Raw genomic sequence first — 17370 nt, forward strand, 5'->3', positions numbered from 1 at the left:
CAAACAAAAGACTTTTATTCTGCCGTGGCGTGTGGCGTTATGAGGCTGCGCCACTCATTCGATGTGATTCAACTGGAGAAAGGTTTGTTGTAAAGCTTTTACATGAATATAAACCGATTAAAATAAAGTTTCAGGTTTTTCATCTAATGCTAGTTTATGTACCTGTTGACACTATTATTTTAACCCTTTATACAACATTTTACTATTTTACTCACAGTAATGAGGGCTATTGTTTGAATAAAGTAACAGAAGCGTGTGTAATAAGTGTTTTAATGAAAGTTTAATTTATTAGATAGCATAATGTCATTCCATTCTAAGTATACATCACTATATATAAGAGATAGAGTACTAGTTTTAATCAGCTCATTTGTGGCTATTGTTACTTGCTCAGACTTTCCTGATTTATTTTTGTTAATGACTCGCATATAAAGACTGTTGAAGTAAGTGTTGAAGAGAAGTTATTTTGATTCTGCTCATTGTTTTATTTATTTTAAACCGAACATTTTTTTTGTTTTGTTCATTTTAAACAGGATAAAGTGTCCAAACGCAGAGAAAAACTCCTGCTGAAGTGACTGATCTCCACACTGTTATAAAGATGGCGTTTATTAAAGAGGAGAGTGAAGATGTGAAGATTGAAGAAACATTCACAGTCAAACAGGGAGATCCACAGGAACAAACAGGTTGATTTTCATTCTCAAACACCAACTCAGTCATTTGATCCTCATTCAGATATATTTTAATAATAAGAATACTAAATTAAATCCATCTTGCAGCCCTGAGTATGCTGCCTAGTTCTCCTAAATGCACATAAGCACTCATTGAAAGACAGGAATGGGTTTCTTTCATTACTGTTCTCATGTCTTTTGTCATTATTTTATGTATTATTAGTCTCCCACTTTCTCTACTTTTTTAAGGTTATTGCGTTTCTTGTTCTCCTACTGTTTGTAAAGCGTCCTTGAGCACAGGCGATATATAAATAAAAACAATAAATAAAAAAGTTTAACTGAGCTGAATATATTTGACCAACAGTATTCTCATAGAAGATATCTGCTATTACAGTGGTAGTGTTGGCTTAGTACTTTCCATACGTCATGTTTATCACAATTCCCCTTTTTCGTCAACTTCTTTATGGGTTTAAACTTGTTTGTAGTACTTGTTACTAGTTCTCACAGATAGTATCTGAGTTAGAATCTGAGTGGGTTTCCTACGTGCTCCGGTTTCCCCCACAAATCCAAAGACATGTGGCACAGGTGATTTGGGTAGGCGAAATTGTCCATGGTGTGTGTGTGTGTGAATGAGTGTGTATGGGTGTTCCCCAGAGATGGGTTGCAGCTGGAAGGGCATCCACTGCGTAAAACGCAAATGCTGGATAAGTTGGCTTTTCATTCCGCTGTGGCGACCCCAGATTAATAAAGGTACTAAGCTGAAAAGAAAATGAATGAATAAATGTTTTGTATTATTAAATGTATTAAACTATAATTCTTTTTTATAGGACAAATACAAAATCTGGTCTATTTGAAAAATTCCTTAGCCTTTAGCCTTTTATGTGTCTAAAATTTCATTCATAATGGTCCTAAAAGTCTTAAATTTAACTTGGTAAAACCTGCAGAAACCCTGGTTTAAAGTACGTCAAAAAACGTGGATGCCCCAATATTAAACATGCTGAATGAAATGAACACTAAAGTAATTAATTATTATAAAACATTGTACAGTATTCTAAACTATATTGATGTTGCTGTGGGACGACATGAGACAAAACAAACAAATTATAGTGGAACAATAACGTTCGGCATTGCCAGTGGTGGATTTAAGCATGGACAACATGGGAAGACGGTGCAAAAAAAAAAAAAAAAAACATCCCCTAGTAAAAGCATTGAGATACGATTACTATGCAAGTGTATTAAAGGTTCAGTAGGAGATCTTCCACAATGCCCCTCGTGGGGACCCGGGGTAGAATAGGTCCCCAGCACCCCCTTGCTGATCGTAAGAGGCGAAAAATGGGGCAACTTGTTTCAGCCGTGAGTTGTGACCCGTGTCAGTGGAAAAAGAGATCCTGGTATTTGAGGAATGTAACTGTTGCGACTATTGCAGATCCAACACAGTACTTTGGCTCCTATTTCACTTAGACGGGAGGTTGGAAGGGCCCGATCCAATCAATCGGCTAGTCAAGAAATGCCCTGGATTATTTAACTTTTTTAAACATCTAGCAAATTTCCAGAAGGCTTTGGCTGAGGGTCAATTGAGTAATGCATATTTTTAAATATGCTTGCTTGAGTATATCATTCTTATATCCTTGATGTATACCCGGTGGAGATCCGCGGCTCTGTGCATCCCCTTGTTGGGCTCCGAGGTGGGTGAGGAGTAAGAGTGATGAATCTGAAATCATACAAAAATGGCAAACAAACAAAACCCAAAAAGAAAATTATCGGATCAGGACTTGGATTGTAACTTTGGAAATGGCATCAGTCTACTACCTAAAAGTGAAAACTGGCAGAGATTTATACTTCTAGAATCTCTACAATCTGACATGCCACTCTCTAAACTGTCTCCTTTTGCTATTCAAAAAGGCATCTCTGGGATTGCAGGAACAGTGAAAGATTGTAAAAAACTAAGATCTGGACAAATTCTTGTTGAATGCTCCAAAAAGGTTCAAGCAGAAAACCTACTACGTGCAAATATGCTTGCTGGTGTTGCTATGAAAACTTTTCACCATCCAACTTTAAATCATAGCAAAGGAGTAATCCGTACCAGAGAGCTAGAAGACATGGAAGAGACTGAAATTACTACAGAGTTAATGACTCAAGATGTAATACATGTTAAAAGAATCACAATCAGGAGAGAAGATCGTCTAATAAAAACAGGAACCTATATTTTAACATTCAGTAGACCTCTACCTCCAGAAAAGATTCAAATTGGATACTTGAGTGTTAATGTTGACATTTTTACACCTAATCCACTCAGGTGTTTCAGCTGCCAAAAGTTTGGACATGGATCGATTTCTTGCAAAAACAGGCCTACTTGTGTAAACTGTGGATAGGAAAAACATGGTGATCAATGTAAAAAAAACACCAAAGTGCAGCAACTGTGCAGGAGAACATCCAAGCTCATCCAAAGACTGTCCTACCTGGATAAAGAAAAAGAAATCCAGAAAATCAAGTGCACCAAGAAGGTGAGCTATTTGGAAGCTCGAAAGCTTGTAGAGAACTCCTCATTCTTTAAATTGGAAAAAACTTTTGCTGCTGTGATGAAACCAAAACTGCAGTCTGTCGGCGTTCAGACAGATTTGACGTGGATAAATGAAAAATTTGAAGAAATAAAATCTCAAACTCCAGTAAATACTAAGTGTACTTATCATTAAAGTCAGACTGTACTTCATCAAACTCAAGTAAATCACAAAGAACATTCATCTACAGGACAACACTCATCCGAAAACAAAAATGACAAAAAACCAAATCCTCAAAAAGCAAAAACAAGCCAAGAGTATAAGAAGATGAAGACCAGCAGCTCAAAAGACATCGAAATGTCAGACGACAAAAAACCTCGAAGTCGGAGCACTTCTCCTAAAACTAAAACCAAAGGGCACTCGTATGTCTTACCAACTTGACAGTGGAAAGTCATATTATTCAGTGGAACTGCCGTGGCATAAGAGCCAATTTTTCTGAATTACAACGTCTTGCTTGCATTTATAATCCCCTGGCTTTCTGTCTCCAAAAGACCCATCTTACTCCAGAGAGCAATATATCTCTGAAACATTTTACATGCCTAAATGCATATGGCCCAAACCTTCAACGTCCTTGTGGTGGAACATCAATATTACTTAGACATGATGTTATTCATAGTAATGTTGACATAAATACAAACCTACAAGTAGTGGCAGTCCGTATAACTTTGCAAAATACTATTACTCTATGTTCTGTTTATATTCCCCCAGAAGCTACTGTCTCACATCAAGATTTGGAAAATCTGGTGGAACAAATCCCCCCTCCATTTATTCTCATGGGAGATTTTAATGCTCACAATCCTATGTGGGGAGGAAAACAACTTGATGCAAAGGGAAAGAAGATGGAAAAACTAATTAATGAAAATGACCTGTGTCTTTTAAATGATGGTTCATACACATACTTACACCCAGGACATGGATCCTTCTCTGCCATTGACTTAACAATATGTGATGCAACTTTAGCCACTGACTTCTCATGGTATGTCTGCAATGATCTCTGTGGAAGTGATCTCTTTCCTTTGATTATAACCAAAACAGCCGCAGATATACAACAGAGACCCCAAAAATGGAAACTTGAAAAGGCAAATTGGTACTCATTTCAAGCCCTTTGTTATGAGAGACTTGATGGCAAGCAACAGGATAAAGAAAATCCAATCAAATGGTTCACAGAAAAAATTATTGAAATAGCAGATGAATCTGTACCAAAAACATCGACAAAACAGAGCAAGAGAAGGAATCCTTGGTTTGATGACCAATGTAAAGAACTCATTAAAGCACGGAAAAAAGCAGTAAGATGTTTTCAAAACATCCAACTTCTGAAAACCTTATCAGGATAAAAATTTGCAGAGCACAGGCACGGAGATATATAAGAGAAGCAAAGAGACAGAGCTGGAATAAATTTGTGTCAAGCCTGACAATAAATACACCATCAAAGAAAATATGGGATGCAATTCGGAAAATGAAAGGAAGAGAGGGACCACAACTAAAACACATCGATAATCACGGCACTCTGCTGACTAGTAAACATGACATTGCTAATATACTTGCAGAAACCTTTGCAAAGAATTCCTCTACAGAAAACTATCAGCCAAATTTCCAAAAAATCAGAACTAACCAAGAAACAATTAAATTAAATTTCATTTCCCAAAACACAGAGATCTACAATCAACCTTTTTCTATGGAGGAACTTTTAAACTCTCTAAAGTGTTGCCATGACACAGCAGTCGGACCAGACAAAGTACATTATCAGTTTTTAAACATCTTCCCCAATTGAGTCTTTGCCTCCTCCTGGATAATTTCAATGAAATTTGGAAATCAGGAAATATCCCACCATCATGGCAAGAAGCCACCATAATTCCTTTACCAAAACCTCGGAAGGAACATGAAGACCCCAACAATTACAGACCTATAGCATTGACGAGCTGCGTATGTAAAACTATGGAGAGGATGGTAAATAACCGACTTGTCTGGAAGCTTGAGTCCGATCATCAGATAAGTGATTTCCAATGTGGTTTCAGAAGAGGAAGGTGTACATTAGATCATCTCATCAATCTGGAGTCTTACATACGAAATGGATTCATCAAAAAGGAGCATGTTGTAGCTGTATTTTTCGACCTTGAAAAAGCATATGACACTACATGGAAATATGGCATTCTTAAAGATCTGTATAAAATGGGATTCAGGGGAAATTTACCCATCTTCATTTCAAACTTTTTATCAAATAGAACTTTCCGAGATCAAGTAGGAACCACTATGTCAGACCCTCAAATACAACAGCAAGGAGTTCCTCAAGGCAGCATCCTTTCAGTGACTCTTTTTATGGTTAAAATTAATAGTGTCACGGATGTCATTGGAAGAAACATGATGTGCAGTCTTTATGTGGATGACATTTGTATATGCTACAGAGGGAAAAACATGAACATAATTGAAAGACAGCTACAGTTATGCATAAACAAAGTGAGTAATTGGTCTACAGAAAATGGTTTCAAATTTTCCAAAACCAAAACTGTATGTATGCATTTCTGTCTTTTACGATCTCTACATCATGATCCAGAACTTTTTTTGGATGAGGAACCCATCAAGATTGTTAAAGAAACGAAATTCCTTGGACTCCATTTCGATTGTAAAATGACCTTCATCCCACATATAAAAGCTCTAAAGAACAAATGCTTGAAGAACTTGGATCTAATTAAAGTTCTTGCTAAAACAAAATGGGGGGCAGATTCTACTGTTTTAATGAGGTTGTATAGACTTTTGGTGCGCTCACGACTGGACTATGGGAGTATAATTTACAGCTCCGCTAGAAAATCTTATTTACAAATGCTGGATCCTGTACACCACCAAGGACTTAGACTAGCTCTTGGAGCTTTCAGAACTTCACCTGCTCAAAGCCTATACACTGAAGCAAATGAACCACCTCTTCATATTAGACGCTTGGAATTATCTCTCCAGTATGCAGTAAAAATAAAGACAAATCAACACAACCCAGCTTTCAAACCAATCTTTCAACCTCAATATTTGGATTTGTATGAGGAAAGACCCAGCTATATTCAACCATTCGGTGTGCGGATCAGAACACACATAAAAAACCTAAATGTAAATCTTGATTCCATCCACCAGACTCTCATTTGCCCGGTCCCACCATGGAGATTAAATAAGTTGCAAGTAAATCTGGATCTAAGCAAGCATAAGAAGGCTGATACATTCCCACATACATATCAACAACAGACATTTTTATCCTACCCATAATCCAATATACACAGATGGATCAAAAAAGGACGGTCATGTTTCTGCAGCAATCGTAATGGGTCAATCACACCACGGCATTCGCATTCCTGATCAAAGCTCAATCTTTACAGCTGAAGCAAAGGCACTCTTTTTAGCGCTGGAACACATTGAAAATGCTGAAGGACACAATTTTATTATCTTTTCTGATTCTAAATCTTGTCTACAGCATTAAATTCTTTTAAACTGGAGCATCCCATTATTATTGACATTTTTATCAAAGTGAATGAATTACAGAGAAAGTTTTATAATATAGTCTTCTGCTGGATCCCAGGACATACTGGACTACTTGGGAATGAACAAGCTGACAAAGCCGCCAAAACAGCCCTAACAGGAAAACTGATGGAGTGCAAAATCCCAACTTCGGATCTTAAGCCACTAATAAAAGGATATATTCTCAACAAATGGCAATCAAAATGGTATCAGTGCCCAGAAAATAAACTTTTTGAAATTCAACCTGAAATAGGAAAAAAATCGAATTTATTTTTTAAAGTCAAGACACGATGAGATTGTGTATAGAAGATGCCGCATTGGACACACAAGACTCACACATGAACATTTACTCAAAGGAGAAGAACCACCAAAATGCCTTTATTGCAACAGAAACCAAACAGTTAAACATATTCTTGTGGAATGCCCCATTTTTAATGTTATCAGAAAACAATATTTATCTGGAGAGACTTTAAAGGAAATATTTTTAAAAGTGAATCCATCTAAAGTTGTAGAATTTTTATCAAAAGGAAATCTTAAAAAACTGTTTTAGATTTTTATCTTATATATTATCATTATTATTATTATTTATATATTTTACCTTGTACATTATTTATTGCTGTTGATGACTTTTAATTGTTAGAATATTTTTACTTGATCTATTTTCTTTTTGCCATGACATAGCCATAGAAGCTGAAATGGCAATAAAATTAAATCTCTCTCTCTCTCCACTGTCACTTCCAGGGCCTAATAGAGCCAAAGCGGGGCTTTCTCGGGGCCAGCGGCCAGCCTTTTTCGGCCCGCCTAATACCTTGGGCCAGCTGGGGCTTCGGGTCAGAGTGAAAGGAGAGGCAGACACTAGTTTTCCGATCGCATACGAGTACATGCACCAAACAAATAACCAAATAAAAAAATAGGTGAAAGAAAGCATCTAGCCTTTTAGGCTGGGGTCTTTTTGCATATGATCGCCGTTATGTTTCCCTTTTAAATGTAAGGCTGTTGCATAAAATAATAAAGTTTTCATTTATAAGTGACTTTGCTGCATCCTACTTGATGTTTCAATAACGTATAATAATCTTTACACCATATTAAAGACACAGCAGACAGTAAAGTTTTTTGTTAAGTTTAAAAGGTGTTTGTGCGTGTTTAGCTGCCTGGATGTAATTGTGAGACCGAGCAAAAGAGCGCTCTCTCACAGCTCTGTTGATGCTGCGAGCAGCTTCTGTTTTTATTTATTTTGAAGATAATACACAACATAAATACAACAGAAAGACATGAAACTTTACAAATTTTTGTAGACTCAAAAACAATTGTGTCATATCCTAATAAAATAGCCCAAGATATATTGAAATAATTACAAATATCAGACATAATAAAATCACATTAAATAAATAAAACAAATAAAATCTAGCTATAATAATTTAGGTAGCCTATAAAAAGTACATAAATCAAACCATTTTAAAGCCATATTAAACTTTCATTTTACAAAGGCCTATCTGAAAAAAAGATTTTAGATATTTTCTAAAACAATAAACACCAGAGGAGGTTTGAAATATTATTTATAAAGTATCTGGATACGATCATATTAATCAAATCATGTGAACAGAGCATTTTATGGGTGAGTGAAAGCAGAAACTAGGCTACCTTTTTTTCTGTCATCCATGCATTATCTGCCTGATTCTGCATTGCCTGCCTGTGACGTTTGATTCGGGGGACGTTCTGGGGGCGGGGTTTGCATGACACGCTGCGAGTACTAGTCCGACAGTGGAAACGCGACATGATTTCTGCCTCACTGCTCAACCCCCCCCTTGCGATTGGCCCGGCCCTGCCCGATAAAAGCCCTGGCTTGCACATGCCCGACAGTGGAAATGCGGCTAATCTTTTCTTCATCTTATAAATGACTTGCGCCTAGAGGGTAATTCTGAAACGCAGTGAACGCGTAGTGGCGTTTAAAGGTGTCAGACGCGAAGCTAAAAAGCTCTTAATTCTGGAGGTCATGAATAATATAATAACACTAATACTTAAACTGTAAGGCGTTTAAGAATGACCAAAACAAGAGTTCAGATGTTTTATAATGTACTGAGCCAGCTGGTTTGTCCATTCATACACATTTTTATCATCACATGATCTTTTTTAATGCACATACTGGAGTTTGTATCGTGTTTACCATCGTGATTTTTTTATCTTTTCTTATCGAATAAAACGTTTATGCTACTCCGTTATGCGCATACGTTGTTGTTTTTTTGCATCATGGTGTTTCCATTAACCGTTTTTTTATGTGCATAAAAATAGGTGGATGGAAACATAACTATTGAAAGACAGGAATAAGTTTCTCTCTTGTTGTTCTCGTGTCTTTTATCATTATTTTATTTATTATTAGTCTCCCATTTTCTCTACCTTCTTAAAGGGTCACGAAACACCAAAACACATTTTTTGAGCTGTTGACAGTCGTATATGTGTCCCACACTGCTAAAAACACTATTAGGACACCTATATTTCACTAAAAAGTGTAAATTGGTTGTTTTTGCGTTATTTCAAGCAAATTCGTACTTCCTGTTTGAAACGAATTTTTGAAGCTGCGTCACGGTCATGACATAATAGCATGTATTCCAGCGTGCAGACTGGGCGTCTGTGCCAGAGTGTGTCTTATTACGTCTTACAGTGTGCTGCATTAATGCATGAGTAAGGCTTGGTTCAAACCAATCAGCGCGCTCTATTGTGCAATTTCATTAATATTCATTTCTGTGTTTACACGACATGGACGCCACGTTGTGTTGGCAAAACAAGCGTGAAGTGTTGTTTTATAGTTTGCTGCCGTTAAGTTTCGTTTTCTTTTTCTCTCTGTGAGAGCTCAGACTCACGTGTGGATTAACAGTGTACGCGACGCTCGACAACAATAACTTGCGTGTCTAAGGAGGATTATTGTTTACCTGAGAGCTGTTCTCATCTGCAAACGCTGATATCCGGATCCGCTTGTAGTATTCTCTTCATTAAGACGCTGCTCTAGTTGCTGTGGATTGTCCTGTCTCTACAGATTTGGTAAGTGAGCGACCAGTGCTCTTTGTTTATTCAATTTGTTCGTATCGAACTAGGTTAACTATTGCACCGTAACATGTTAGGACCACAACCAAACTTTAACCTCGTGTAGGGTTTTTAACCGCATTTAGTGACCATAATAACACACGCGGCTTTCTGACGCTACCGGCCGAGTGCATCTAAGTTTCCGGAAAATGCGGAGGTTTTTTTTTCTCTCATTCGCCGTGCGGTATCAAACATTGCATGAAAAATACACGCGTAGAGCAGATCCTCGAATCAAATATCTCGTGTGTCGCGAGGGGCATGAATGAATTCCCTGAATGAAAGAGCCAAACTGCAGTTAAAGTCCACCATTTAATAATTTGGCAAATAATTCCACTACAGATGTCCATGTAGGTTAAACACCATCACTTTCTACTGTGTGTGAGTATTTTGACTGAAACTCGCGCGTGCCCATATAGACACTCCCACACCCTCCCACTTTAGTTCCTCCGACACTCCCCCTAAACAGAGCTGGACACGCCCACTTTTCTGACTTTTTCCAAAGTAGAGGTGTGAAAACACCCTGCTGAAACGAGGGGGTTTCATGGCCCTTTAAGGTTATTGCTTTTCTTGTTCTCCTACTGTTTGTAAAGCGTCCTTGAGCACCAGCGCTATATAAAATAAATAAAAACAACTAATTAAAAAAAAAAACTTTAACTGGGCTGAAGATATTTGACCTACAGTATTCTCATAGAAGATATCTGCTATTATGGTGAAAGTGTTGGCTTTCCATTTGCATATGTCACGTTGATCCAAATTAACTTTTTTCATCGACTTCTTTATGGGTTTAAACTTTTTTCTAGCAGTTGTTACTAGTTCTCACAGATAGTAACTGAGTTAGAATTTCATCATTATTATAATAACTAATTATCAGGGCTATTGTGTTTAAACAGGGTTTCTGCGGGGTCTTAAAATGTCGTAAACTCCAAAATCAAAATTTTCGGCCTTAAAAAGTCATAAATTTACTGAAATGTTGTGTTGTAGTTCTTAAATCTTTTTAAACAAGTCTTCATTTTCCTTAGTTTATGTTTTGCTGCTCAATCTGGCCAAAACCCATACAATCACCAACAATCCATCTCAATAAAACTTTCCACTTTTTATTCAAAAAGGTCATTTTAACTCTATTTATTATAATGGTTTAAGTATTTTCCTTACAATAACATTTGTTTAAATGTGCTCCATGTATTCACTGCTGAAGACATCAAGGACAGATTGTTGTGTAGATTTAGTTTGTTATAGTTTTTAAAACATTTGTTCATTTTTAATTATTTTTTAAAGATAGTTTATTTAGGAAAAAAGTGTGTGGATACAAGTAAAGCCTGCATGGTATTACACACAATTTAAAATCTTTTGCTAAGAGTATCTATAATATATATTATGTATTAATTTATTATTGTATTATTAAATGTATTAAATTATCATATTTTTTTTTAAATAGGGCAAATTAAAATCTTTTTCATCTGGGGTATTTGAAAAATTCCTTAGCCTTTAGCCGTTTATGAGTCTAAAATTGTCATAATGGTATTAAAAATGTCTTTAAAAGTCTTACATTTAACTTGGTAAAACCTGCAGAAACTCTGGTTTAAAGTATAAAAAAAACGTGGATGCCAACAATAAAATGAACACTAAAGTAATTAATTATTATAAAACATTGTACAGAATTCTAAACTATATGATGTTGCTGCAGGGTGACATGAAACAAAACAAACTATAGAGGAACAATAACGTTTAACATTGCGCTGACTACAACTGGCCAACAAACTAGTCTAAAAACGACTTTTGCTGCTTAAGAAATGAATTACAGCATGCTGATGATATGCAAACATTTGAGTGTAAAGTTCATCAGTATTGACCATATTCTTCACGTACCAGCAGGTGCCACCATTGGAATCTTTTTTCTTGAGACTTTTATTAAATTATACATTTTTAGATCCTAAAAAAGTTTTTAAGGTATAACGCAGTTTGAAAAAAGTCGAGGTTTTAAAACCGCCAATATTTTCTGCTGTACCGTTCATCTGTATATGTAAGTTTTTTTTTTTACATTTTGTTTGAAGTTTTTCAGGACAACAGTATCTCCAGCAGAAAAGATATCCAAAGATGCCATTTTTAATTGTAAAGAAATCTGTGTTTATGAAACAAATGAAGACAGCAGAAGTCAAGGATTCAATTGAGTGATTCAGCCTGACATGTTTACTGCTCCAAAATACTTTAAAAGTTTCTCAAAAGAAAATATTTTGTGTTCTAAGAGGAAAAAGTTTCTGTTTACCCAGACATTTAAAGGAGTAATCACAGTACCATGAATTTGTGATATTTTTTATTCAGGGTTATCATACTGTCAAAATCTTATACTGGCCCATGCCTAATGCTGCTTGTTGTAGCAAAGTCATATTTCTCATTTTATTGTTTTTCTTTGTATGTATAGTCATGAACACACTTGTTTGCAGAGCAAGAGAGCCTGTCTCTGAGAGTTTTCTGTCGGTCTCCTCCCCTTTTTAAAAGATGAAGCGGTATTTCTCACTCAGCCACTTATTTTTATGTGCTTTTTGGATAGGCTATGAGCATAAAAAAATTGGTTTGTTTAAAAGGGTTTGTTACAAGAGATCATATGATGATGAAAATGTGTGTGAATGCACAAACCAGCAGGCTGAGAACATTATAAACATCTGAAATGTTGTTTTGGTCATTCTAAAACACCTGAACTGTTTCAGTATTAATGTTATTAGATTAATAATGACCTCCAGAGCATCTAGAGCGTGTCAAGAGTGTCTGTTCTCTGCGTCTCATTGCTTCAAACGCCAAAACGTGTTCGTTTTGTGCCAGCATTGTCCTCCGAGGTGAAAGTAATTTATTAAATAAAGAAAAGATTCATGTAGCTTCTTCTACCGCAGTAAATTCTGTTTTTACTGTTCATATTTGGGGCCTGTTAATCAGGAAGAGACGATTTTGTTCTCTTTGATTCATTGGATGGAAACGCTGCTTTGTTCGCACATCTTTTATGTGACATCCCAGTTTTGCGCATAAATTTAATTAGCATTTTTGGATGGAAACATAGCTATTGCCTACATTTCAGTCACACAAAGAACAAAGTCACGTAGCAGAATGGCTTGTCCTTTCTTAATGAATAATTAGCTTAAATTCACTAACCTTCGACAGACATGTACTGTAACTAGATTAATTGGATTATTACTCGTTCTAAAAATATTTTTTTAGTCCTGCTTACATTTTAAATGTTATATCAACCTCTACCACTTGATAGGGCTGCGCAATTAATCGAAAAATTTGGTTTCAATTTCGATTTTGGCTTCTAATGATTATGAAAAACCATTAATCGAGATAAACGATTATTCCATCATATAGAACACACATCTAACGCCATCTTAATCTGAGCGCTTTAATGGTCAAATACATACAAATTTGTGTCAGAGTGCTGTGTTTAGTGAATATTCATATTAACACTTATTTGTATAATAAACAAACAAGTTGAGAATCAAAAGACATGTGAAAGAGAAACCATATCAGAGCCGCACTATTTTTAAAGTGACAGTGCGCAATATTCCTGCTGCCGACTGTTTTTAGCATTAATCAAACAACAAAAGGAGAAAATCCCTCACTGCTCTTGACTGAAAGACTTTTGTAGCTCAAATGTTTTTCTGAAACCGAAAACTCTGAGAATTTAATCTCTCTGTAAATCAACTCAGAGTTCAAGTTTAAACTCTGAGTTGGTTGAACCTCCTTACTGAAACAGGCCCCAGGTCATCATGACATGATTGACAATTGTCGCTGTTTGTCATTATACTCTGTTTATCCTGAGAGCTGATGCTGAGTATTCTTAGGGCTTTTCAAACTTCAAATTGTTAACCCTGGGTCAATCTATACCTGGATAAATTCTGGGTTATCTGTAGTCACCTTCCACACTGCTCATGCTATACTTGGGGTTAAAAAATAATTCTGGGTGTTCAATAACAGACAGTTCACATTCGTAAACCCTGGGTTATCATTATTATTTTGTATATTTACGCTGTCACTGTCCCTGATTGGACGAACCACAAGTAACCCTTTTAGATAGCATTTCTGCATCTTGTCAGGTATATACAATGTCACCAAGTAGGTCTTCAGCTAAGCCTCAGGACATGCACAAAGGCAAGAAAACAAAGGCAAAAGTACAAATAAATAAAAACAAGTAACAAAGTATGTCATCTTGCCATCTCCTCATCACTCCTGTTTAAAGCAAACGTGGCATTAAGCATTTGCATAAGTTTTATACAATAATGCAAACTTGCAAATATAAGCGTGAATTATGCATACTTGCTATGGACATGCAGGATTTGTCTCAATCGAGGAAACAACACGAGTAATCTAGAGCGAGTGCATTTGTTTATTTCCATTTAAAGCCACAGCACAAAAAGAGCTTGGTTTTCCTCTGACCCCCAAATTAAATATTCTACAAGGTATATGAAATGTTTAAAACTACATGACGGAGAGTAAATGGTAAAGTCATTTTCATTTGTGGGTGAAACATCCATTTCTTGCTTATCGCTTTGAGCCTTCATACTAAAGTTAACTTTTTTTTTTTTTTAGATCTGATGGTGCTGAAAGAAGAGACTCGTGGACAGAATGAAATAGATGAGAAACAGCAGTTTGAGAAACCAAAAGAAATAATGACTGATGAAAAACCCACACTGACTAAAAAGACTTCATCACACGGAAGACCTCGGAAATCCAAATCTGGGTGTAATTTTAGCTGTAAACAGTGTAGAAAGAGTTTCAGTCAGAAGTCAAAGCTTGATGTTCACATGAGAGTTCACACTAGGGAGCAACCTTTCACCTGCAAACCGTGTGGAAAGAGTTTTGGTCAAATACAAGGCTTTAAAGCCCACATAAGATATCACACTGGAGAGAGGAAGTTCCCATGCCAACAGTGTGGAAAAAGCTTTTATTATGCTGGAAACCTTGCAGCACACATGAGAATTCACACTGGTGAGAAGCCTTTCAGCTGTAAACAGTGTGGAAAGAGTTTCAGTCAAAAGTCAAACCTTGAAATTCACATGAGAGTTCACACAGGGGAGAAACCTTACACCTGCGAACAGTGTGGAAAGAGTTTTAGTCAAAAACAATGCTTAAAAACCCACATGAGAACTCACACTGGAGAGAAGCCTTTCAGCTGTAAACAGTGTAGAAAGAGTTTCAGTAAAAAGCTGACCCTGATTGCTCACATAAGAGTTCACACTAGGGAGAAACCTTACACCTGCGAACAGTGTGGAAAGAGTTTAGGTAAAAAACAAGACCTTTACATCCACATGAGGATTCACACTGGAGAGAAACCTTACACATGCACAGAGTGTGGTAAAAGTTTCCCACATAAAAGCTCACTCAAACACCACATGAGAACTCACACTGGAGAGAAGCCGTTTACATGTGATGAGTGTGGAAAGAGCTTCTCAACCAAAGCTAGCCTCAAGAACCACATGAATGGTCACACTGGAACCATAGTGTTCACATGTGATCAGTGTGGAAAGAGTCTCAATCGCAAAGACACCATTAAGAAACACATGAAGACTCACTCAGGAGAGGATCATTTTAGATGCAGTGAGTGTGGAAAGGGCTTTAAAAGTAAAAGAAGCCTCAGCGCTCACCTAAAGCTTCACAATGGAGAGCAGAGTCCTCAACATTAAGGTCTTGTCCACACAAACACGGGTATATTCAAAACGACAGCTTTTTCACTGAGTTTGGCTGTTCATTTAAGTGAAGTTTATTTATAAACTACCTTTGAGAGGATCACATGCTTATGATTGTCCATGGCTGGTCGCACATTAGATAAAACATGATTCACCAATCAGATGATTCCTAACTCACTATAAATAGAGTTTCTTACCTTAGTTATATTCATCTTGAAGAATCCCCCTCCCACCTTTACTCCCCCTTCTTTTTAGATTAGGCAACACCGCAGCCCAGTGGTTAGCACAATTGCCTCACAGTAAGAATGTCACAGGTTAAAGTCGCTACTGAACCAGATGACATTTTTGTGCAGTTTGCTCATTCTCCCCGTGCTCGTGTGGGTTTCCCCTGGGTTCCCTAGTTTCCTCCCACAGTCCAAAAACACACAACTTAAGTAAACAGAACATTACATTGGCACCATAGTCGAGCTCTTAGTAAGCCTTATATCTCCCTTAAGCCAACCCTATATCTGTCATTAGAATAGAAACAAGTTTGGGGAGTTCATCAAGATCTACCTGAGCTCACACTCCCCTCTCGCCCTGCTTACAGGTTGGGGTGGTACTTTGGGTTAAGTTACTTGAAGACTGACGAGTTAACATCACTGCTGAGGAACTGCACTATTCATTGTCTTCAATAAAGTTTTCTCCACGTAAGAACTTTGGTCAGCTTACTTATTTTATGCATTAGAGTCAACTATACATTGGCGAGCCACCCAGGAACAGTTAAGCCAAATACAGCAAAATTTAACAATGTGCTTCAACTTATTATGAACTGATAACCATATTTGTGCACATTGCACACACTGTAAAAACTGCAGGGTTCCACACAATTCTTTCATGGTGTCACAACACAAATTAGGTTAACTTAACACTTTTAACAAATTTATGTGGATTGAACATTAAGTTGTCCCAATGAAATCTCAAGAATTGTGTTATTTCAGCACATTTTAATTAAGTAGTTTGAACAAGTTAAAAAAAAACAAGTTTATTTTTTCTGTTTAATGGAGATAAGATTTTTCCGGCACATTTCTAAACATTATAGTTTTAATAACTAATCTCTAATAACTGATTTATTTTATGTTAGCCATGATGACAGTAAATTAGACAAGTTATTGTATAAAGATGGTTTGTTCTTTAGACTATCAAAAAATATATTGCTTAAAGGGGCTAATAGTTTTGTCTTTAAAATGGTTTATAAGAAAATTGAAATCAAATCAAATAAGACTTTCTCCAGAAGAAAAAATATTATCAGACATACTGTGAAAATTTTCTTGCTATGTTTTACATAATTTATGATATATATATATAGAAAAGATGAGCTGCACAAATCTTGCTAAAATGAGAATTGCTATTTTTTTACTGTGTGCTCTTTCGGTTTAATATTTACTGCTAAGAGTGGTTCACTTCCCGCGCAGCCCCCAATCGATCACTCTTTGCTACAAACTGAATGTTATTTAAAACATTATTACCTGTTATTCACAGCTTATGCAGGTTCTGTTCACTAAAGTAGACTTCATTCAGTGTGCACACCCGCCCACTCTGTGGTAACAGCTGACGGTCAGCTCACGTCACGTGTGATTTTGCGGTTACAAATACATTATTACATGAAGACAAACATGACATTTTTGGGGTGAATTATATCTTATAAATACAGCATGTGACTCTTTCAACACCATTCGGAGGTGTCCACTTTGCTAAACAACAAATGTAAAACTATGTGAAGACTTGTTCGGCCACTTTTTCTTCTCTCCTGAACTTGAAAATATGATTGACAGAATCGTAGAAATGCTGGATTAAGATCGTCTAGAAGGTCGAATCGAGATTGCAATCTTTTTACGATTAATTGTGCAGCTCTAGTGTGTG

General features: G+C 36.5%; 4 protein-coding genes across 6 annotated transcripts in view; 2 read left to right on the forward strand and 2 right to left on the reverse strand.

The window, feature by feature from the left end:
• Window positions 1–17370, forward strand: part of LOC137490924 (uncharacterized) — a 671652-nt gene that overhangs the window by 274126 nt on the left and 380156 nt on the right. The gene's annotated exons all lie outside the window — the stretch shown is intronic.
• Window positions 1–17370, reverse strand: part of si:dkey-151g22.1 — a 472026-nt gene that overhangs the window by 141626 nt on the left and 313030 nt on the right. The gene's annotated exons all lie outside the window — the stretch shown is intronic.
• Window positions 1–17370, reverse strand: part of LOC108183685 (uncharacterized) — a 301560-nt gene that overhangs the window by 34378 nt on the left and 249812 nt on the right. The gene's annotated exons all lie outside the window — the stretch shown is intronic.
• LOC100150619 (C2H2-type zinc finger protein) lies at window positions 43–16161 on the forward strand. The gene is made up of 3 exons (NM_001327999.1): window positions 43–82; window positions 531–680; window positions 14372–16161. Exons 2-3 carry the CDS (start codon window positions 596–598, stop codon window positions 15463–15465), a joined length of 1179 nt encoding a protein of 392 aa, NP_001314928.1. The 5' UTR covers window positions 43–82; window positions 531–595; the 3' UTR covers window positions 15466–16161.

Source organism: Danio rerio, chromosome 4, assembly GCF_052040795.2.
Source record: "Danio rerio strain M-AB ecotype USA chromosome 4, GRCz13ab, whole genome shotgun sequence".
Classification (NCBI taxonomy): Eukaryota; Metazoa; Chordata; class Actinopteri; order Cypriniformes; family Danionidae; genus Danio; species Danio rerio.